Source organism: Malurus melanocephalus, unplaced genomic scaffold (assembly GCF_030028575.1).
Source record: "Malurus melanocephalus ecotype Western Australia unplaced genomic scaffold, MMel_1.1 scaffold_128, whole genome shotgun sequence".
Classification (NCBI taxonomy): Eukaryota; Metazoa; Chordata; class Aves; order Passeriformes; family Maluridae; genus Malurus; species Malurus melanocephalus.
The window spans coordinates 1,937,178-1,961,269 of NW_026623360.1; the positions used below are offsets into that span (position 1 = coordinate 1,937,178).

Below are 24,092 nucleotides of genomic sequence, written 5' to 3' on the forward strand. Positions count from 1 at the left end.
GAAGTAATATATTGAATAGAACCATCAACTCTGTTTCTGCACCCAAATGGAACAGGTTGGTTATAAAACAGCAAATTTTGACCCTATTTTGTAGGTGTCTACCATGTATTATAGTAATGTACTGAAAATAGCATTTACAAATTCTCTAAACCATATGGTTACCCCTTCTAAATAATCCTCATTTTGTTTATCTGCTGGTGTGGGAAGAGAAGTGCTTTGGGATATTGCTGGTGAGCAAGGATGGGGCTGTGCACATTGCTTGCTGCACTGTTTTTGTCTCCAGTTCTCCATCTGCCTCCCTGCTGGTTACAGCTGTACAGTGTTCTGAAGATGTCTATAAGCTGAAATCCTCTCAGAACGGTAGGGACATTTCCCAAGGCATTTCTCTTCATCATTTTTTAAAAAAAAAAATTTGATTTTCTGACTTTTCAGGCATKCTTCCAATTTCATGGTAGCATGCATTTGGAAAAAGGTGATCTTGGTGATTTGAGTTGTATTTTTGCAAGAGCATCTTTGAGATATAGAAAGTTAGCAGTTRAAAGGTTTTTGTTTAGTTTCTTGGCAATATAAAACAAAGGGAAGATTAATTTTTTTAATAAAGTTTTTGTTTGTTTTAAATKARTAGYTAATGAACTCTTGAATGTCWAGTCTTTGCAAAATCTGTAGTAAATGGCAGAATGATTAGAAGTGTTCTCATTGAGCAGSAATTTCAGAAGGTGTTGTTGGTTGTCCGTTTTGTTGTGAAGGCTTTATTCTCCAACAGTTTTGATTTTTCTAGGTAGCTACTTCCAGTACCTTCCATTATCTTGTAGCTCTCCAGCCAGCCCGACCTTCTCCTCCTTCCTTAATATTTTACTTGTTTCTTGAGAAACTGACAGACTCTGGCACCGACTTTTCCTCCACTGACATCCTTCCTTGCTGCTGCCAGATTTCCCTGTTTATTCCTTCATGCACAGGGCTCACTTTCCCACTTATCTTGTTCTTTCTCTAATCCATGTCTCCTGCTGTCATTAGATTACAACTTTGTTTATGCCTTGGAATAAACACTAGGCTTGGTACACCTTCCCTTGATCTCAGCTTCCCCTCAAGCACCAGATACAAATCCTACTCCTGCTTTTGCTCCRTGTCTTTATGTGCAGCAGTGATTCCCACCTTTTTATTTTCTGTTCTGTCATACCCTCTTGGGTCTGTGCCACTCTAGTCTGTCTCTGTTTCATCTTTTCAGATGARCTTGCCCTTCAGCAAGTTCAGATTTAATCTTTATGCTTTTACATAAAACTTCTGTGCCTGTCTGATGGAAAATTTATTTTGCATTACCATCATTAACATCCATGGGCCTTATGGTTATATCAAGCACATGCTCAAGTGTTGTGCTAATAGAGGCACAGTGGCTTGATGAGTCATTCCCTAAAATCTGTTCTSTTTTCCTCACTGTCCGTGGGTACCCAGGAAGGCCGGTACCAGCTCCGATGATGCTGCTCATGGTCCCAGTGCCTCCCTGGCTGGGGCCAGCAGCCCAGGTGCTCTGTTTTGTCTGCCCTTTAGTCACCAAGTTTTATACTTCTGACCCATCAAGCCCTCTGCTTAGTATCAGTTTGTTCTTTCTGGTAATTCTTTTTTTTCAAGTGTCTTTTTCTCTTAGCCCCTTCTCAGGCAGAGAGTTGAAGTTTTACTAGGGCTTGGTTGTTTTCTAACTCCATGGAAGAGATAAAATGTTGGTGATCCCTGGATGTGTTTATTCTCTCAGCTTTTTCGGGCAGGCAGTCCAGGGGCTTGACAGACGCAGCATTACTTTTTATTTAATACATGGATTTTTCTTCTCTGAGTTTTTTAATTGCCTTTTAGATCTGTGCAAAGTTTGAGCACAGACACAGTTTTGCATCAGAGCTACAGAATATGATGGGGATGGTGTGATGAACTGTGCTTATTTTGCACCTGTCACCTACTAGTTTCATTCAGTATTTCCTAATACTGGAAGAGACAAGTGAACAATTTATCATTCTTTATTCTGCTTAAAAATTTTTCTGTATCTGCCCTTAAKGTATTTTTCAGGCTGAAGATTGTTCAGAAGTCCTTAAATACCTTTGATCATCTCTGTCACTGTTTGTACCTCTTTGTTCCATATCCTTTTAAAAAGAGTGAGACCAGAYCTGCACACGCTCTGAGAACACTACAGATTTACTCCCTGGCATAATGAAATTTCCCAGTTCTCTTTTCCTTTCTGGTGTTGCAGTTTATTCTGTTTTWAATGAAACACTGAGATGGCATTGTCATAAAATTTCCTAATACAATTCTGTGAACTCTTTATTGAGTGGTAAWACCTAGTTCAGAACCCCTCACTCTATCTATAGTTAGTGTATTTTTTTGAATTATTCTGAATAAATTTATATTCCGTTTCATCTGTCTTCTTTTTGCCCAGTCATGAAATAACATGATGCTCTTTTGCAAAWGAAATTTCTATTTYGCTRATKTTTTTKKGGRAAAAAWTAGAAAATTAAGGGAAAAAGGGATGAATAGTCAGTTTACAAAKCATACAAATGATGCCAACCTGCTCACTGTCCTCCCTTCTTTTTTTCTGAACTGATCCTTCACCTATTTTCATATTTCAACTTCTCCTTTTTTTTTTATCTAGTTTGTTCTCTTACTGTATTTTTCTTCCAAATTTAAAAATTCAGTTTTGGAGAATCAGAAAAAAAAGAACCAAAAGAAAGTACAAAGTATGGTAGGACTGAACAAAAGGCCAAGAAGCCAGCAAAACTTTAAATGATTTATAAGAATGCATGGTATGACTTCAAACATATGCTAATTTTCCAGCATGTTCAGGAGATTYTAATGGCAACACTTCCAGCAGACAAAAATAATTTGGGGGAATTGTTTCTAAATACATGGACCTGTTAAAACAGGGCCCAAGGAGGGTTGTGAAAATGATCAGAGAGGGCTGGAGCACCTCTCCTGTGAAGACAGACTGCAAGAGYTGGGGTTGTCCAGCCTGGAGAAGAGAACTTCCAGTGCCTAAAGAGGGCGTACTAGAAAGATGAAGCAAGATTTTTTAATTTTTTTTTACCAGGTTCTGTAGTTAAAGGAGAGGGTAAAGCAGCTTTAATCTAAAAGAGGGTAGGTTTAGGTTGGATATAAGGAAATAAGTGCTTGCAGTGAAGGTGGTGAGACAGWACAGGATGCCCAGAAWGAYTGAGGATTTCCCRTCATTGMAAATGTTCCAAGCCAAGTWGGATGARGCTTTGAGCAACCTGCTCCAGTGAAAAATGTCAGTGTCCATGGAAGAGGGGTTGGACAACAGCATCTTTTAAAACCCCTTGCAACCCAAACCATTCTGTGAGTCTKTTTAATCAGGGMTAGATAWGGTATTTGATACAATAAAATGTATCCGGTTCACTCTGCATTGCAGCCTCTCCTTTTCTGCAGCTTTTTTGTTATTTTTGGTTTTGTTATTTRTTACCTACCTGCATATCAGTCAAATGAGTTATAGGACAAACACAAAGACACATGTCCTGCCTTAGTACACTCATCAAATAATGACTCCAAAACCATCTCTATTTTTTTATCTCCCATATTGTTGGCACTGGAAATTGCCTGCTTGGCTCAGTTGCWCATGTAATTCCTTTTGCTCAAGCCTGTAATATCATTTCCAAATTGTGTATGCTCCAGGACCCACTGTCACTTTGATCTTGTGTGTTACTTTCCTGGAAATTTAACTAAATAGCTGATCTGTGATATAAGCTGCAATACATACTTCCATATTTTCTCTGAAAACTCTCTTCTRTAGACGGATTGGAAAGATTACTTAAACTAACACATTTTATAATATATATTGTTTCAGTGTGTTTGCTTGAGATTTTCCAATTTATAAGACTTTTTATTTGAAATTCARGTTCAAGTTAAATTGGAAATAAAAAAATAGAAGGTGGCTTGGAGTTTTAGTGGAAAACTAAAAGAATTAGTTCTTCAGAGTGTTTTCCTGAAAATGTTATTACATGCATCTTGTACACACAGAAACACAGATAAACACAAAAAAGGGATTTACACTATTTGACATGCACTTCAGGAACTGACCTAGGCAAACTCAGCACAAAGGATAATATTTTTATTTCAGACTAAAAAATAATTTAGAGTGAAGATGCCTCACCAACTGTAGTAACTAGTTTTACTAGAATTACCTGTTTCTAGATTGTATTAGATTGTATTAGATCTAATACTCTAGAATGAGATTTGGTAGACAGAATCAGCTAATTTTTGTCAATAAATATAATCTCTACCTTTAAGTTCTTGATAAAAGATCTTCAGAAAAGCTTGTGGTYACTAGGCTTAGCTTTACTTTTGCTTTACTGTTGCTTTACTTTGCAAAATGATGGTCATTATTTTTCTTCCTCTCTTAACAGGTATTTTATATTTTTAAGTTCAATAATACATTTTAAACAGATTAAAATCATGTTGAAGATGAAAAAAAATCAGCTTCAGAGCAGCAAAAGGAATTAGAATTAATATATTGCAGTCATGCCATTTTGACCATCGGTAATTACACTATTTTTATGTTAATGTAGAAACCCCTTGAAAGAAGTATTTAAGCACTAATTATCTATTTACAAAAGAATRGCTTTGGAAATGCRGTGAAAAACATTGAGCTGTGTATGSATTTAGAACAGATGTCAATTTTTAAAGACCGGGCATACTAAAAAAATGTCTTGGTTTTTACGGCATTTGTTAAATGTATGGTGGCTCAGATGCATTTGTACATCCACGGCTCAGACCCAGAAAAGTGCACTGCAATACACTCACCTGGTATTTCTCCAGTTCTGGGGAGTTGGGACATCCTAGAAACTTCAGATTATTGAACTGGTTTCTGTGAGTCCCAGAAATGTTTAAGTTACATCTCTGTATTGGAAAGATGATCCAAAGCGAATATTTTCCACATATACCTCCTATGCCAGTGGTGAGAATCTGTAGAGGTGATAGGTGCTAAAGCATTTTTCCTTCACTTCCTCCTTCCAAATACATATCTGCTTCTGGGYGATTTCTTGTACTCGGTACTAATACTGAGCTTGCTTCTTTCCACTAATGGACTGGAAAATCACCAAACCTCAGGATTCTGAGTCTGTGGTATCATAAGTGCTGATCCCTGACCCCTCAAATGAGCAAGTGAATAAAAATACCCAGTCTTATCCCAGACTAGCAGACAAAGGTAGCTTTAGGAAGGCAGCATGGCCCAGAAGGCCAGAGAGCAACCACACAGCTGGAAAGATCTGGGATGCAATTGTGTGAACTGTCATTGCCTCCAGCAGAGATATTTGAAAGAGCCTGCAGAAGACAGGCAACCAAATTCTGGTTAGTCATCCTCAGATTTGACAGCCTCTTTATCGTTCTCCCTTGTGAAATTGTGAAACTGATGCTTAATGCATCTACCACATGAATGTCTTGGAGGATTAATTTTTCTTAGCACAGCACTTTGAACACCTATTGTGCAGCACTGTACACAAACATTAAACATGGTTATTAGTGCTGTGCACCTCGTACAYGGACATGACACATGGCTCTTTGTAGCCTTGCCTTCCAGAAGGTGACAAGTGGGACATGCTCAAAGTGCTTCCTTGGGACCTGAAGATCTGAATAGGTATCTGTATCAGTGTGCACAGATATTCATGTAGGATGTGTAAAACATTTTTTAATTGTTACTTTTTAAACTCTGCTTTCCCAGCTCCTTTCCTTTCATAGTCCCCAGATACAAGTTGTGACCAAAACCAGAATATTTCAGGGGGCAGAAAAGCCTGTGGTAGAAATTTATCTCCTTGGAAAATTTAAGACTRTAACTATCTCAGGAGGTTAAAAAAAATCAAAAAACTAATGAAAATGTTACCTGTGACTTATGTAGTTGGTGGCTTTCAAGCCATCAAGTGCCATAATCTAAGGGGAGAAGTCAAAGGAAGGTTCAGACCAGGCAGACATGGCAGCTGTGCATTTTTGTAGACATCTCTTACAGATCACAGGTGAACAGAAGGTGCAGATCTATGTAACCTTTTGTCTTGCCTCACTGCAGCTTCTCTAATGGCCTAGTTATGCATTGAGTTGGTTCTGCACAATTACAGGATAATTAAATAAGCCAGGCTAAAAGGAAGCCACTTTTCCTTTAGAAGCAATTTTGTCCAATTATTGTGTGGGTGTGTATAAAACACTGTATATCAAAGAACCTAAGTTGGACTGTTATCAGGTATTTTTAGTTTGATTTGCCTTTGTCTGTTTTAAGGAATCCTGTTTTACAAACGTGAGCAGTGTTTTATGTGTTTGCTGTTTTAGTGTTTGGTATAATTACTGGCTTTTTCAATGCAAGAATGGCTAGAGCTCGAAGGTTACAGATGACTTTGGAGGGAGTATTCATTTACAGTATTATTCCAGATTACACACCATACAAAAAGTATGTTAATGTGAATTTCCCAGACAGCAGCCCCAGTGTTTAAACACAGAACTGTCAAAAAGATGCTAAAAAGCAATCTGAGACAGTTATGCAGTCTTTCCACTGTATCACTCACTGCTCTATTCTAAAAGGTTGAAATGAGAGAGAAGAAGCATTAAGTGGGCACTTACATGATTGTCACTTCTTTTAATGAATACTAAAAATTCTGCTCAGTACAATACCAGGAGAGAAGCAAAGCACATCTGCCTGTACAAGTTTGCATTTAGCTTGGCAAAGTTGGGAGTTGATAACAATTGTGAGCTTCCAAGGGGATCCAAGGCTGATTAAGATGCTTAACTCTTAGTACCAGGGGATCCTGGAGCATGGACATCATGAATTTCCTCTTGAAWTATTTGTGGTGTTGATGTGGTTTACTGGCTTGCTGATAGAACAGGATGAACCCTTAAGCACACAGAATTCTACTTTGAACAAGCTCAGCTGCAGAGAAATAGCAAACAGACAATGTTGCTCAGCAGGCTGCATTTTGCAGCCTGTAGTTCAAATAATGGTTCCCCAGCACTTCAAGTTATTTTGTAAAAATTATGTTCTCCATAAAAAGAACCTACTGGAGTTTGGAAGTTAAAAATTGCTGCAATAATTTTGTAATTGGTATATAAACATGCAAAAATTAGATGTTCGGTTGATTTTCTTAATTAGTAATCTGCAGTAATGAAAGGAATAAACAAAGATGTTCCTAGCTAAAGAATATATATATTCCTTTACATATTACATTACCAGAACTGCTGTCACATTCTTATACTGAACAAATGAAGGCTAAGAAACTTTCTGGGGAAGGTTTGCTGTAACCTAACAAAAACTCTGTGGATGTAGTGAAGAAGTCAGTAATATATCTGGCTATATATAAATTAAATAGGATATCCTGGGCTTTTTGATAATGAAATAATCTCAAATAATAAGAGATTAGATTKATGTAGGAAATTTAGGGCCGAGTTTTTTGTGTGATGAGTTGTTCTGGGAGCAGAGCCACTGCTGCCTGACTTCTTGGATCTTTTCTTGTAGACCTGCTGTGGGTTCCAAGTTGCCTCATTGCTTTGAAACTTCTCCTTCAGACTGAGCATCAGTCACCTTAGACACTTTCAGGAAAGTCAATGGAACTTATTCACCTTTGAGTAGTCTTGACTCCTCTGCTAAGTATAATAAATGGCTTCTGAATCCATTGGGCAGTTTCAGATGGATATTGAGTGACAAGCATACAGAAGCATTGCACTTCCACAAGATTTATGTTTCCCAAGAAAAAAGATCTCTTTTGTTAAAGCTGCTAAATTAACTTGAAGAAAATGCATCTCCAGCATTTTACTGCCTGTAAGAGGAGATTACAAAGTGAAAAGGGGAAAATAAGGCAGGAAAGATGAAGAGCCATATTGCAGAGAAGAAGGAAAAGGATGGGAGAAATCTCTTATCCCACATTAAAACAGAGGCTGGCAGAGTGGATGGTGGCTTGGAGCCCCATTCCAAATTGGCAGAAGGCAAATTTCAGTGTGGCCTGAAAGAGGAAGCTCTGAAGCCCAGGGCTGAATTTGAGCCAGTGTGTTTCTGAATGGAATTTTGATTTGTAAATGTTTCTGTTGATTTCAAATCCAAATAGGATGAAGTGGATAGAAGTTGATTATGGAGGAAAATAATCTTTGTTTCCTACAAGTTAATCATTATGAGGAGGGAAACAATCTTCCTTTACAAAAAACAGTGAAATTTTTCCTAGAAATGAAATTTTTATTCACCCCAAAATATTTTAAATGGACATTTTGCTTCATTTTGTTTTCTTGGTAATGTCAGGAAGACTGTGAATTTCCAAATATATCCCATTCCATCCAAGTGGAATTTTAATATAGAAAAATACTTAAGTAAAATTTTTCCAACCAATTCTRGTTGCAGTTTATGTCCAGATTAGAGGCGTATTTTAGCAGAATCTTCTCAGGTGTCAAGAACAGGAGGATCACTGGACATTGAACAAAAACACTTGTTTTATTTTGGCTGGTCAAAAGAAGACATCAGACAAAAAAAAATGTAACTTCCCCCCTGATTCATAACTTTTTTTTTTTTTTTGTTTGAAATTACATCTTTGACTCCCATAGCATATGTTCTTCTTGTGTTTCTTGGCACTCCTGAAGGGCAGATCTGTTTCTTACATGCTTCCTGCCTTAATTTTTTCGGGGAATTAATTTTGTCCTGGATATGTGTGCAGAATTCCTGTGACAGCCATAAATTTTCTTTAATATCATTGTATACACAGAGCTTCTSTATTAATACCAAGTTTGCTACCTGCCCACCAGCAAAGCCATATGCTAGCATCAAATGTTAATTGGTTATCAGTTGGGGATTTCATCCTTCTCCTCTGCTAAATGGATAGTATGAGAAACTTGCACCAAAGTTAATGGAACATACTCTCTGGTCCTGTTAAATTGCCTGTCTGCCATCCATTTATTCCATTACAATCACAACACAGAATGAGTTTTTGATTTCTTTTAGCACTGCAGGCTCTTTAAAGTTCTTGTTTTCCAATGTAGATTGACAGGAACCTGTAGAATCAGGCAGGATGGAGGGGGTCTCTGGAGGGCATTGAGTCYGGCCTCCTCCTCAAAGCAGGCGTGGTTAGAGGGCAGACTGCTGACACCTTGGCCAGAGAACTCTGTCTTCAATGGATGAGATTTCCCAGCTGCTCAGGGCACTTATTTCCCTTTTTTACCATACCCATGGGAAAATCCTTTCCTTGTAGCGTATTCCCACTTGAGTCTGTTGCTGCTTATTGTGCACCTCTGAGAAGAACTAGCTCTTGTCTTTCTCCTAGGCTCAGGTAGTTGCAGAGCAGTGGTAGGGTTTGTCCTGCACCTTCTTTGGCTGTGAGCAGACTTGGATCTCAGTCTCTCCCCTTGTCCCCACGACCTTGGCAGCTCTCTGATGGACTTGCCTCAGTTTGTCAGTAGTTTTTCTTTCACTGAAGRGCCCYGAATTGGACACAGCACTCCAGAGGAATCACTCCCTTTGATCAGTTGGTTTCACTGGTAACTAACACAGCCCAGGGTGTGCTTGGCTGCCATGGCCACCAAAAAATCACTGCAAAATCTTCTTGGGTGAAGTTACTCTACCCTAGGTGTAGGTGTGGGAATAACTGACTAACCTGGAAGTGTTTGAATTATCTGTGATCAAGAGCTGTTGGGATAAAAAATGGAAAAGTGCTTGTTCTAGGGTTATATGTAGGAATACAGTYACACAACAGCTATTAGATTATGTACTCTTGGGGATGTCTTGCTCCTAGCCAAGGAAGCCAGAGCTACAAATTGTACAGAATTCTGTTCCTTACACATGAACTTCATGACAACGGTGGCCAGGCAGGAACAAGGTTTCAAAGATTTATACCTATGTCTGACTTTGTGCTTCAAGAGCACTTGGAGTCAAAAACAAAGCACATTCTAAAGAAAGGAACAAGGGTTTGAACAAAGTATTGATAAATTTATGAACAAACAACAGAAAATACTCTCTTAGTCAGAAAAATTAAGATTTAAAGGGTAAAGAGTATAGTTGAGGAGACAAAGAAAGGGAAATACTTTACCTATAGCCCGGTGTGAAATGAAAGGAAAAAACMAAGCAACTGAACTGCATACTCATCAAAAATGCAGTTGTTAATTGAAAAGCTGACAGACCTGTAACTACAGCAGTGCTTCTGGCCGGCACTATAATAAATGTAACTGTACATTTAGAGTAATTTGCTAATTTGCCTAAGTAACACCCACAGACAGCAACATGACATAAATACATTAGTGGAAGCAACAACTATAACCAGCTCATACAGGTTCTTGGCTGCTAGATGGATGGATCAGATGAGCTGGAAAAGAATTACCAAACAGAATAGAAATGGARTTGGTAACAATATTGTGGTATACAGGATTTCTTTATTCCTTTAAGGTCTGTACATGCCCTTAATACATATTACAGCATATAAATAACGTTTTTAACTTGTGTGTATGTGTACATACACACATGTGTATGTGTACCCAACCTGCACAGGTTGGGTAGACATCTGCAAAATGCTAAGTGTTTCAGAGGCAAAAAGGAGAAGTCTTTCTGGTAAATTATTGAATCTTCAACATTTAACATGTAATTATAAATATCTGAAAAGAGTTTTTGTTAACTATTCTAAAGATACATATGGATCTGCTCCATAGCAAAGTGTGGAACCTTTATAATCTGCTTTCCTAATACAGATGTTACAAGTGTCTGAAACATATACTTCAGAATCACTGATACCTTCATTTGGCAAAGTCCAGTCTCGTGACATCTCCCTTAGGCTGCCACTGTTCTGTCTTCTGTTTCCAAAACTCTGAATCACACTGTTGCATTTTATTCCGAAGTCCTGCTCGTGCCAACTTTTGCCACTGCATATGAACTGTTTTTTTGCATTCTCTAAATAGCCTGCCTCTAGGCTAAGCTTGGGCCATTGCTAAGGATTTCTGTGTTATCAGCAATRCATTTCTAAAATTAAAACCCCACAAGATTGCTGTTATGCAAGATGAGTTTAATTTTCAGTGAAACATTTCTTTCTGGTCCCAACCTCCTCCTCTGACCRTCTTCATCCTGGTACAAATTAGTAGTGCAGAAACAAAGCTAATGAATGCAGCTTTGCTCAATTTCTGTCTTTGTTTCCTCCCAGATGTACTTAGAAGTTTTGTGCTGAGCTCTTTCAGACAGGCAGTGCCAGCTCTCAGGGGCAGAATCCAGTGAATAACCAAATGCGGAGTCAGGTGGAAAGTTTCTGTTTCAGTGCTGCTCTCAGGAAGAGCCCACGTGTGTGGGCATATATATTCTTGCCTTCATCAGGAGGTTGTTCTAAGGTTTTTCACTAAATACGGGTTGTAAAATATTCTTGAACATGAGTCACTTTAAATTATAGTCCACGGAGCTAAGGAAGTCACTGAGAAAATGGAGCAGGAAAAAACCATGAGACAGAGGCAAACAGTGAGATTTCACTGTGGGATGTGGATTTTTGACAGCTAAACTGAATCTCTGCCTTGCTTGAAGGCTTGGTATTAATGTCAGGGGCACAGACCCCTCTGGCTGACCCAAGTTCTGAGTGTTAGACCTCGTCAGTACAGGCTGACAAAGACCTCAGCTCTCRGAGAAGAGAGCTGACATGATTTTATGAAGCATTACGGCTGATCTTCTTTGAACCCTAATTTCTGTCAAAGAGTTATCATCACTGTCACAGTAAATGATACTTGCAGCACAAATGGCAATTAACTAGAAGTAAATAGTAGAGCAGAAGTCTGCAGACTGGTTTTTAAGGTTGATGAGTTGAAAGTAATTTCAACACATTAATGCTAAGCATGCTAAATCATAGTGTGTCATGAAAAAGACAGTAATGTCATTTACCTGAAATCACAAGGAATTATAATAACATGCGGTAGAGGTAGGCTTGATTGTTTCAAATATGTGAGCATATTATAGGAATCGATAACAGTTTGTCTATCTGTTTTCTTTTATCAGATTTTCCATAAAACAAGTAATTTGTTTGTTTTTCGCTGTTTTAGGTAGCCTGCCCTATGAATACAAGATTGTGATAGCAGGAAATCATGAATTGACCTTTGACCAGGAATTCATGGCTGACTTAATCAAGCAGGACTTTTACTATTTCCCCTCTGTTTCTAAGCTGAAGCCAGAGAGCTATGAAAATGTACAGTCTCTTCTAACAAACTGCATCTATCTTCAAGACTCTGAAGTGACGGTGAGGGGATTCAGAATATATGGCTCCCCTTGGTAAGCAGGTTTTTAAGCATACATAAAACAAAATATTGTTGATTGCTATCACATCAGCCATTTTGTCTGCCTCAGCTGTATTTGGATTGCTGCGTTAGGAAGAAAAGTAATACTCTCTTTGATAAAGTTTTTGTATTTTCTTGTAATGAATCATTCCTGTGACAAAATAATGTGCTGTACTGTGGGTGTGGTTAACCAAATAATGATGGGGAAAAAGCAGTCAGGAGCAGTTGTCTAACAGGCCATCTAGGGGCTTTTGTGTCATAAAATAAGTTTTCTATACTTGGTGAGTTTATCTAATTAATTTTATTGCAAGGATACATTGTTTYGACAATTTCCATCCTACAGATAATATTTTGGTTCATTAGTACATACAGCAGTCATGTAACACAGTGAGCTTATTTCAGCATCTGTGAAGGTCTTTTATTTAATATCCCTCAGAATCTTACTTTCTTTTATAAAGCAATAGCTTTCCCCAAGGTCTAGCTGAGCTTCTAAACTAAAGTCAACAAATGAGTGGCAGCTTAATATTTCATGGATTTTGCTTTACTGCGTAGTGAACACTTAGAACCCCCTTGACAGAATTGGTGGCAGATGGACTTTGGCTTCCTGACTTTCACCCAGRACCTTGTGTGTGCTTCTTCTGTGTCTCTCACTAATGTTATATTACTGTTCGTTATGTCTCACRACAGGCCTGTAAATTGAGTCTTTTGTGAGCATTTGGTATATGTTTAAAATAAGTAAAAATGTATTTTAAAAGGCAGGTTTTTAAGGGAATCTATTATTCTTCCTTTTAAAATCACATCAGGCTGAAATGTAGCAAACAAGTTGTCAAACCTGATGCATATACCCCAATGCGAATTTTCAGTGTGAATAAACTGTGAAATCTCTTGGATTTTTTTTAAATGAAAATTGGCTTTTTCCCATTTGGTTACTTGAGATGGATGTTAATTTTGTCTAAGCTTATTATTCTACATTTGTCTAGATTAGTTTCCTCTGAAATGCACTCTTCTCTCTCTCCCTCTTAGATCTCCAGATATTTCTGTGATTTTTTCAACCTACTCACCTGCTATGTTGTAGTTCATCTTCCTCTTGTGTGCACAATGTATGCAGGCAATGCACAATTTACTTAGTTTTCCAAATTATTTGGGAAAATGTTAGATTGAATCAGTCCCAATATTAACTTCTGAGAAATGCCACTTGGCATCTTTTCCATTTTGATGTTCAAATGTAAATACTGTAATTATGCTGTGTTTACAGTGTGCCTGGCAACCTCCTATCTTCATTGCAGTGTTCGTAAGCAGGCACCATATTTCCAGTGTCACTAATAATTTTCCAGGCAATAAAGTACCTAAAGTCACATGGAAGTCTAGAGAGATTAAATTAAAGCACAACACAATCTAGAAAGTAGCACTATATAGAGGCTAAAGAGAGCCATTTGAACTTTCTGTGTGTGATTAGATCACTAAAAACCTGTTGAGAAAACTTTTGTCCACCCACTAATCCATAAATAATATTTCTGTAAAATCAGACCTACCACATTCCCTTTGTGCGCAAATCCTGTCACTCTGCACAAATTGTCTGAGTTCTCTGCCTGACCTATTCTGCAAGTTAAAAACATTGCTTTCCATCTTTTATGCAGCTCCAGGTTATAGCTGCACTTCCACACTCCATGTTTCACAGTATTGCTAACTCATCTCCCACCCCCTTATGGTCCAGGAAGTTGAGTGTTGCAAGGTCTTCTGAAGATATTTGCTTTCTCCATATGGGAGAAAGTTTTGATGAAAGTCTTCCAGCCAAACTTTTTTTTTTTTTTTTTTTGCTTGCTGTTTAGCAATGCTGAAAGAAGTTTCCACACCAATTGATGACATGTCCAGTGGGGAACCATAATTTCATTAATTAACAGCCTTTCATTAATCTATGAGGGCAGCAGATGCAGAAGTATCAGTGTCCCACTGTCCAGCTCACCAACCAGAAAACCTGGGAAGACAAACAGCTATTTTGTGGGGGGTAAACTGGCTGTTTGCAAGATTTCAGGCTGTAGTACACTCCTGTGCCTACTAAGCACTACTGTTCTTTGGCATTTCTGTTTCTACTTCATTCTGCCTAAAAGGTTTGTCACAGGTTTTTTTTTCTGGGAAATCAATCTCAGTTTCTTTCTACATCATCATAACGTAATCTCTAAAAAAATACCAAAATTTGCTGAACTTTACATGGACAATCTTTTTTTTTTTTTGACCTTGCATTATGAAACTAGTCCTTTAGAAAATACTTATGAACATAGTCAAGTCTTCAAAATTTAAAGTTAAGATCTCAGAACTCAAGAAGAAAGTTAAATTTCATGCAGTTGCTTGTCTAGTATCCTAAAATAATTTTCTGCCTTGAAAATACACACCTAGCTTTTTGAATGTATTTGTTTAATTGAAGAATTTATGTATGCTGTCCATACATGACTGTTTAACGAGAAGGTGAGCTATCTGGAGATTAATAAACTGGGGCCCCAGATCCTGCCTTTCTAGTTCTGGTTACAGCACTGACCTTCTGTCTTACATCACCCTTTGTGGAAATAATCAGAAGCTAGAGATATCCCTCATTCATAAAACAGGTTAATCAATAGTTGCAAAGTACTATGAGAACACTGGAGTAAGGTCTGAGTAAATGTCAAGCAGCATTAACTTAGTGTCTTTTGCCTATAAYCATCTGCATTTTTATATATAACCTGTACACATTGGATTTTACTCCTATTTAAAATGTTTTAGTTGCAAATTAAACCATGAGAACTTGATTGGTTTGCTTAACTTGCCAGTCTCTAAGGTTTTTGAAATATGTACCACTTGTGTGTGTTTAAATATCCTTAATAGCACTTGGTATTTTGTCCTCTATTATTATCTAAAACTAAGTGGTTCTTTTTAATTGCATAGAAGAAATGGGACAGTGTTTTGTCTCACACACCAATGCTCTAACTCTCCTGGGCTCCAAGGGCAAGAATTCAAGTGCCAGATTGAGCCTCTACTCACTAACGAAAATTTAACTGTCTTAATTGTTAATTACACCAGTATTATCATTGAGCAGGGAGCAGCCATTTTGAAGTGCAAGTTGCAATGCTCAAAAGCAGCTGCTTAGGAATTAATACTTGCAATACTGATATCTTGGACCGTGGATTATAAGGATACATGGTAAGGAAGAGATGTGTAAAAACATTAGAAGCTTCATGAGAAACTTGGGAATGGCAAGATTTTAAATGTGTCCAGAGCAATGCTGAATSCAAAGGATCACTCTTTTTGGCCTAGGGTGTATGATGTTTCTCACAGTGCACCATACAGGCCTGGCTGCCAGATCTGGATGAGCAGGGCATCAGTAAGGATGCAAAATGCTTCACAGAATCTCTGAATTCCAGAATGGTTCAGGCTGGAAGGGACCACAGTGGGTCACACCTGGTCCAATCCCCTGCTCCAGCAGGGCCATCCCAGAGCTCACAGCACAGGATTGTGTCCAGAGGGCTCTGGAATATCCCCAGTGAGGAGACTCCACACCCTCTCTGGTCTCTGTTCCGTGCTCGGTCACTGCCCAGGGCAGAAGTTCCTCCTCCTGTCCAGGTGGAACCCCCTGGGCATCAGTTCCTGCCCGTCCCTCTGGGGCCATTGCTGGGCCBCCCGGAGCAGAGCCTGGGCCCTGCTGGGAGCCCTCCCTGCACACAGGGACACACAGGGCTCAGGGCCCCTCTCAGCTGGGGCTCCTCTCGAGGCTGAACAGCCCCAGCTCCCTCAGCCTTTCCCTGGCACAGATGCTCCAGGCCCTGAATCATCTCCGCAGCCCCCGCTGGCCCCGCTCYAGGAGCTCCCTGTCCCTCCTGTCCTGAGGAGCCCAGGACTGGACWCAGCTCTCCAGATGTGCCTCACAGGGCTGGGCAGAGGGGCAGGAGCACTCCCTGAGCTGCTGGCAMTGCYCTTCCCAATGAACTTCCTTCTATAACAGACCATGTACTGGGAACTGTTGGGTCTTCTTCAGTATAAAGCCTGGACACCTCGAGGTGTTTTTGTAAATACCAGTCACAGAAAGATGAACTCTTGCTTCATCCCAGCAAAACCCAGGGCATGGCCAGAACATATTCAGAGACCTGGAAACAATCTTGTGTAGACAATAGCCATAGTTGCTGTGAGTATAAAAGAGAAGAATTTAGTTCCCCAATAACAAKTACTATAAAATTGAAAGCTTCTGGTTGAGAAGTACTTTTAAACACCCTTTGTGTTCTTCTGTTATGAAGATAGTCAAACTGTCAGATAGAGTAACTCAGATAATTCTGTATAATAACTGGACTGCTAAGACATCCCAGAGGTAAAGCTGTTTTCTAGAAGGTTRTAATTTTTTTTTTCAGGAACACAAGAAATCATAACATAGAAGTAAAAATATAGCAAGCACTGAGGTGGCAGAGAATACATCCCTAGGTGTTTCTAAGGCTTGGCTAGSCAGTTGAGGCTGACCAGATCTAGTGTTGGTGAAAGGTAGTGAGTGGTAGGTTGGACTGAAGATCACCAGAAATCCTTTTAGAGTAATCTTCCTTTGATTCTTTTAGTCCCTCTAGCCCTCAGTGGAGCTAGAACTGTGTGTCAGGCAGATACCTGGTATCAACCAAGGCTTACAACAGGGAATTTGCTGTTGATATCATACTCACTACAAGCAGTAGATGGTCCCAACAGGTGTCAGGAAGCTGAGATTATAGTGGAAGTTAGAATTTGGGTTTGAAGCAGGTCTTTTCTGTGTCATCAGACAGGGTTCTGTGTTATAAGACAGGGTATTATCTCCATGATGACTTCATTCATGGAACCAGATTAGTAATTTATTGGTGGTTATTTGAGTTACAGATTTCCAGCCTTCTATTGTAGTTCATTACCCTTCCTCTAGTGTATTATTTTGCAGGTGAGAGTTTTAGTACTAGCTACAGCTTGAAGATAGACTCTACCATCACTCTTGTTTCTGCGCTGCCAAAGATTTTAATTGCATAACTACACACTTTATTTGCACAGAAAGACCTGACACATTCAGTGCACAAGGTGTGCTGCGCTTGCTGGACGAATCCACTGTATATTACTCCTTTTACTGCTRTTATTCAGAATTGCCATGTAAAAACAAATTCCTGTAAAAGTGCATGTGCATTTATGTATCAACATGAGAGCAGGTCCCTGAGGTTCATAGAAAAGATGTGCATCTGCCAAAGAACAGAAGATTCTGTGTGTATGTTCTGATCTTGTGGAAAATGGCAAAAATTCCAGTGGCCTTTCTGTTAAGAGGTGTATTATTGTGCCTTAGTGACAGGATAAGATAGATATCTGATAGAGCAGAAGAAATGCGAGTGGCAGAAGGAGATCTTTTTCCTAGCTACTGATTTTCCATAATGGTTGTAAGCAGATGTATATAGCTGCAGGAGAAGCTTTGGTCCTCCTGCTTTCAAACAGGTATACCATGTGGCAGGAGAGCATTTATCTCTTTCAGCACTTCTTTTCCATTTTCCACCGTGTGGGAAAGGAAGGGACAATCACGACTCTCTTGCAAACTTATGACAGTTTCATTATTTCTAAATGACATATTGGCATGGATAGTTTAAAGAAGCCCTTTTGGATGAGATTGCCTCCAGACTCATTATCCAGAGTGGATTTTTACTTGGCTTTGATTTTCTGGAGGGATCTATTCCTGTGGAAAAGAACCTCATTTTTCTTTTTGCAGAAGTAATTTTTTTCTAGTGTCTATGCATTCTCATTTCCTCCTTCATTCTTTTGTTGAAGGCCTTCTGAACTTCAGCAACTCTTAATTTCCCAGTCAGAGAAGATGGGAGAGCAAATATTAATATCAGCCTAGAAAGGGATTTGTGWCCATTTGTCATTCAATGATAGATGCCTGGGCTGGACTCCTGGGACTTTGTAGCTTCCCTCCAGTGGAGCTTGGATTAGATGTGGCCCTGCAAATTTACACATGGACCAATGGCTCGGGTACAACATTGTTTTTCCAAAATTGGGAACTGGGAAGAAAGCTAAGGATGTGTATGTGGGGAGCTTTTTTTTCTGTTCAAGTCTTCTTTTTATTGAGTTTAGCAATGGGTGAAGCCCATTCTGTGAGCTCTGGCTTTGTCAGAGGAGATGGATGAATTCCTTCCAGTCTAAAAGACATAAACATGTAGCAGCTCCTTGCATTAGTGAGTATCAACCCAAAGCAGCCTCAGCAGAGGCTTATTCTCCATCATCGTCCGTCTTTCGTGGGGCTAGAAATTTGGTGCAGCCTGTTGGCTCTTTTCCTGGTGTACTGTTTTTGTCTGGATTATTCCAGCCAAGTGTCTCTACTCAAGCTCTGTGTCCAGGGTGGTCAGTAGTGCTTAGCCATGGGTGCCTAACTCTCATCTGAGTTGCTTTCTTGTCTAATTTGTGTATTATCACAGAGTAAGTGACTTTTCTATGCACCTTGTCAAATGTTCTCTYTCTTCTTTGTGTGTGTGCAGGTGTGCACATACTCTTTGCATAGAAAGACAGGTAACTTCCATGTGTAATCAGGGGAGTTTCAAAGACCATGCAAAGGGTAAAACCGAGGCAGCCTTATTTTGGTTCCACACAGATTCCAGGCCTAGGTCTCAATTTCAGTGCCTTCCTCCTCCATCTTTTCAAGAACAGCTGCAATAGTCTCTTCCATTCTTCACTGAACTCAGTTTCAGTCAGTRGAATAATGTAGCAAAGATTTATAGATTCATTTCATGAGAGAGGCACGCTTTCATTTTGCCAGTGATGAATCACCTAATGTTTACTTTCCCAGACCTTGTACAAATTTTTAGTCATTGAGGTGAACATCAATTAAAATGAAACTGTATTAAAATAAAATACTGACTTCATTTAACATAACAAACCTCCCAAGGTGGAAGTGTGGCTTCCATACAGAGCAGCAGCAGCAGCAGCAGCAGCAGCTCAAGGTGTTACACTGTGTGTTTCAGTCCCTGTGAAATTCACAGAGAATACGAACTTCTGCCTCAAAGTGACCATTCCAATTCTTTCTTCTTATGCTCCCTTTCAAATCAAAAAACCTATTCAGTACCTTGCACGTAATAAAAATACATAGGGAATCAAAATTTTTGTTACTGGGCAAAACCATAATAGATGTTTTTCTTAGTAAAATACCTGATCCTTTTATGTTCTCTACTTGCTGCACTCTCACTTGTGTCAGAAGATAAAAATACAAACAACTGAAGTGCACTTGCTCCTCTACTGTTTCCTGAAGCAAAATTCCATCTAAAATTCTTGCTGACTTCAGATTTGATATATTTCTGAGCAGGTGGCTTGTTTTCATGTCTGTGCTGCAGTTTTATCTGGATGGATGCAGAARTCCTGGATGTGGGTGTATTAAACAGTGCTGGGTTTTGGTTGCTCAGAAATATGTTTTAAAAGTGTTCCCTGATCATTAAAGTTGGAAACTATTTGGAACTGTTTTAATTAGTGTCTTTGAGGCAGGCAATAGAAGTGGGTAATTTAGGTAGACTGAGAYGATTCTTGAAGAAAATGGAAGTAATGACTGCAAATAAGAGACTGTGCTCATTATTTAGAAATGAGGCATCTCAGGCTTCTGAATTTTTTCAGAGAAGTTTGGCATCTAAGTCTACCTGATGTGGCTGTATTACTSTGGCAAGAATGCTGAAGGTTTTTTATTTCAGGCGTTCAGTGTAAGGTAGGTAAGATGTGACTGATGTGTAAGAAATAGCAACATGTTCAGAAGAGAGAAAGCAAAGTTCATCACCCTGTTAAAATATATGTTATCAGTCTGAGGTACATAGATACAGGTTTAATTGTATTTTAACAGAATGTTGGAGTGATATTTCTATCTCCTCCTTCATACAAGAAACTGGTTTCCATTTTGGAAGTGCTGCTTCTAAAACTACTTAAAACCACAATGCACTGTGCTTTAGTTTGCAGCATATGGAAGATTATAAGTGTGGTTTCTCCTGCAAAATGATTTTGATCTATTAAGCTCAGCTGTTCAGGGAAAGTGGTGCAGAGAACTGAATGATACTGAACTTCTGGAGTGTGAAAGCTTTTCCAGAGRCAGAAAGTAAGATTTAACATTTTGGATGTTTTAGCATCAGGAACACATTACTGGATCATTTTTCTCCTTATTTTTTTCTAACTTTTGTTTAGTTAAAATTTTTTAGCTACATTTGGTGCATTTGATGTGATAAATTTGTCTTGGAAAGTGGTCTTTTTTTGCATAACTTGAAAATACAGGAGATGTGAATATYATTCAGCAGGCACTGAGTATACAGGTGTTATTGCTTATGTGAGCAATTCAGGAGAGGTCTTTTAAATGAATGCTTCCATACAAATTAAGTGACTGAAATGAATTAGCAAGAATAGTTAACATTTCTGGAAAAAGTGTATGGAAGAAAATAAAAATTKGTTAACTCAAAGTGAATTTAATATATCATGTTGAACGAATATAGTTGTTATTAACTAATTAAATTCTGCAATAGRTATGTGAATGAATGAATGAAAATATAGACTGAACTACATGTATTGTAGTCCATAAATACCATCACAGTCAAACCAATGTAATAAACTCTAGTTTTTATGTACTACTGAGTTACAGTAGTTTAGAATATACTTTTTTCCGCCTTTTTTCTTTTGATAATGAGCATTCCAGAAGATGTTTTCTCTCAAATGAATTTCTTCCCACCCTTGTCTGGGGCTGAGAAGTCTGGAACAGTTCAATCCCAGAGTATCACTGTAGAGGAAAATCAGTAATTTAGATACTTCTTGCATATTGTGCATTAGGAATGTGGATAAGTTCTTAAGCAAATTTCACTGTGACCTCTTGCAGAGGGAGTTTAAGCAGTTAATGAAGCCAAAAGTGCATCCTCTTTGCAGTACAGCTCATCCACTGTGTCTGTACAAGTGTGCAGGACACACATGTGCATATATGCTGAATATAGACAACAAATTATGTTGATTTCAACATRATCATTTTGGGCAAGTCCTATTTCTTGTGATGTCTGAACACATTGTGTGACTTTATATTTCTTCATGTGCATGGAGATTTGCGTTTACTTGTTTTTCAATGTTTCTTACACCAGTTAGATTTGGGAGCAGTTGAAAAATATATTGCTTCAGTTTAATTAGCTTGGTAGGAAAAAGTCCTTTCTTGGGCAATAATTATTAGTTGTATATTATTAAAAAGAAGTAGTTCACRTTCAGCTACTCAGCAGAAATAATTGAATCTTCTGATCCAGTAAACTAGCTCACTTTGGATTCAGCTGGTTTTTAATTTAAGACCTGTAGAAGAGGAGACCTGTAATCTCACTATGGGGAATTAGCTTCACTTTCCTGCAGTTCATAAACCACACGAATGAAATTGCTATCCCCCACAGCAGTTTTCTCTTTATTTTTCACATTTGCTTGAAAGTTTAATTTTATGAGACAGAGCTGATTTTAAAGTGCTTTTCTGTTGTTGTTTTGGTGCTTCCCCCCCCCATTTCTTTTTCTTGAACAAAAGGAGTACCAGCTCTATCTGTAGTCTGGGCTTTAGTCTCAGACAGCAGCAATTTTGGGATGTTTCAAAGATGTAAACACAGTTGGGCACTGTGATGAGCCCTTTGGCGTTGTTTCAAGAGAAACACAAATAGCCAACTAGTTTGGATTTGGAATCACTCGGCAGTGCTCCACCAGCTTTTGAGCCATTTACATCTGGTGAGAATCAGCTCCTCTACCCTGTGGTAGCTTGTGTTTGAGCATTTTGACAGGTTTTGACACAGTAAAGGTATTACTACATCAAGAAGGGGATTATGACTCTGCATGAAGAACTGTAAATAGAGCCACTATCACAAGAACTAATTGTAACACAGCTGCCTGAGTTCTTTTCCCTGACCAGATTTTAAGGGGAAAAGTAATTTACCACCTATGAAACTGCTTAACATCTGAACACTTCCTTTGGAATTGCTGTTCATAAATTATTTTATTTAATAAATTAACATTGTTTRAAATGAATTAAAGTGAGGATTTTTCTTCACCACTAAGCAAATAGAGTTAATTGGAACCAATCATAAACTTGTTTAGGTTGGAAGAGACCTCTAAGACCATCAAGTCCAAATATAAACCCAGTACTGCTGAGGTCAACACTAAACGCTGTCCCTAAGCACCACACCTACGCATCTTCTGAACACCTCCAGGGATGGGGACTCAATCACCTACCTGAGCAACCCCTTCCAGTGCCTCCACCCTTTCCATGATGAAATTCTTCCTTATGTCCAACTTAACCTTCTCTGGCACATCTTGAGGCCATTTCCTCTCATCCTGTCCCTTGTTCCCTGGGAGCAGAGCCCGATCCCCCCTGGCTGTCCCCTCCTGTCAGGGAGTTGTGCAGAGCCAGAAGGTCCCCCCTGAGCCTCCTTTTCTCCAGGCTGAGCCCCCCCCAGCTCCCTCAGCCCCTCCTGGTGCTCCAGACCCTTCACCAGCTCCGTTCCCTTCTCTGGACACGCTCCAGCCCCTCAATGTCCATCTGGCAGTGAGGGGCCCAGAACTGGACACAGGATTTGAGGTGTGGCCTCAGCAGTGCCCAGCACAAGGGACAGTCACTGTCCTGGCTCTGCTGCCACCCCATGGCTGGCACAGCCCAGGTGCCATTGGCCTCTTGCCCCCCTGGGCACAGCTGGGCTCAGTCCAGCCACTGTCCCCAGCCCCCCAGGGCCTTTCCCAGCTTTCCAGCCCCTCTGTCCCAGCCTGGAGCTGCAGGGGTTGGTGTGACCCAAGGGCAGGGCCCGGTCCTTGGCMCTGTTGACCCTCGGACCCCTGGGCTCAGTCCATGGATCCAGCCTGTCCAGATCCCTCTGCAGAGCCTTCCTGCCCTCTGGCAGATCCTCAGTCCCACCCATCTGGGTGTTGTGMATGAACTGACTGGGTATGTACTCGATCCCCTTGTCCAGATCATCGATAAAGACATTAAATGGACATTAATAAGGACTGGACCCACTACAGGGCCCTGAGCACACCAGTGGTGCCCAGCCCCACCTGGATGTAGCTCCATTCCCCACCAGGACCTGGCCCATCCAGCAGATTTTATARCGAAGCAGGAGCCCTTGCAGGCCATGAGCAGCCGGTGTCTCCAGAAGAATGTGTGGGAGATGGTGTCAAAGGCTTTCTAAAGTTCAAGAAAACACATCCCAGCCTTTCCTTCATCCACAGAGGGGGTTGCCATGTCACAGAAGGAGCTCAGGTGGGTCAAGTAGGACCTGCCTGTCATAAATCCACATTGGCTGGGGCCGATTCCCTGGGGTTGTCCTTCACRTGCCTTGTGATGACATGCAGCTCTTGGGTGGATGCCATCCAGCCCCACAGATRTTGCTGTGTCTCAGTGGTGTAGCAGTCACTGACCATTTCCCCCTGGATTATGGGGCTCCATTTTGCCCCCTGTCCTTGTCTTCCAGCTCAGGGGCTGGGTACAATGAGAACAACCATTCTGATTGCTAGAGACTGACACAGGGAAGGCACTGAGTAYATCAGCCTTTTCCTTAGTGCTTGTCGCTATGTTTCTCCCCTGCATACAATAWAAAATGGAGATTCTCCTTGGCCATCCTTTTGTCGCTGATGTATTTATATTTTTTTACTGTCTTTTACAGCAGTGGCTAGATTAAGTTCTATGCAGACTTCAGCTCTTCTGCTTTTTTCCCTGCATAACCCCCAACATCCTTGTAGTCCTCCTGAGTTGCCAGCTCTTCTTCCAAAGGTCATAAACTTTTTTTTTTTTTTTTAGTTCAGGCAAAGTTCTCTCAATATTACCACACAGGGATGCACCTCTGTGTGTCAGGTATTTCTAATTATGTCATTCACATCAGATAAGTACA

The 24,092-nt window shown here is 39.7% G+C and overlaps 1 protein-coding gene across 3 annotated transcripts in view; it reads left to right on the plus strand.

Annotated features, from left to right (window-relative positions):
* The window catches only part of MPPED1 (metallophosphoesterase domain containing 1), a 62,088-nt gene that overhangs the window by 19,571 nt on the left and 18,425 nt on the right, over positions 1–24,092 (plus strand). For all 3 annotated transcript variants that reach the window (XM_057370569.1, XM_057370570.1, XM_057370571.1), the window contains one exon: positions 12,007–12,232. In XM_057370569.1, the coding sequence (XP_057226552.1) occupies positions 12,007–12,232 (226 nt within the window). The remainder of the gene's footprint in view (positions 1–12,006; positions 12,233–24,092) is intronic.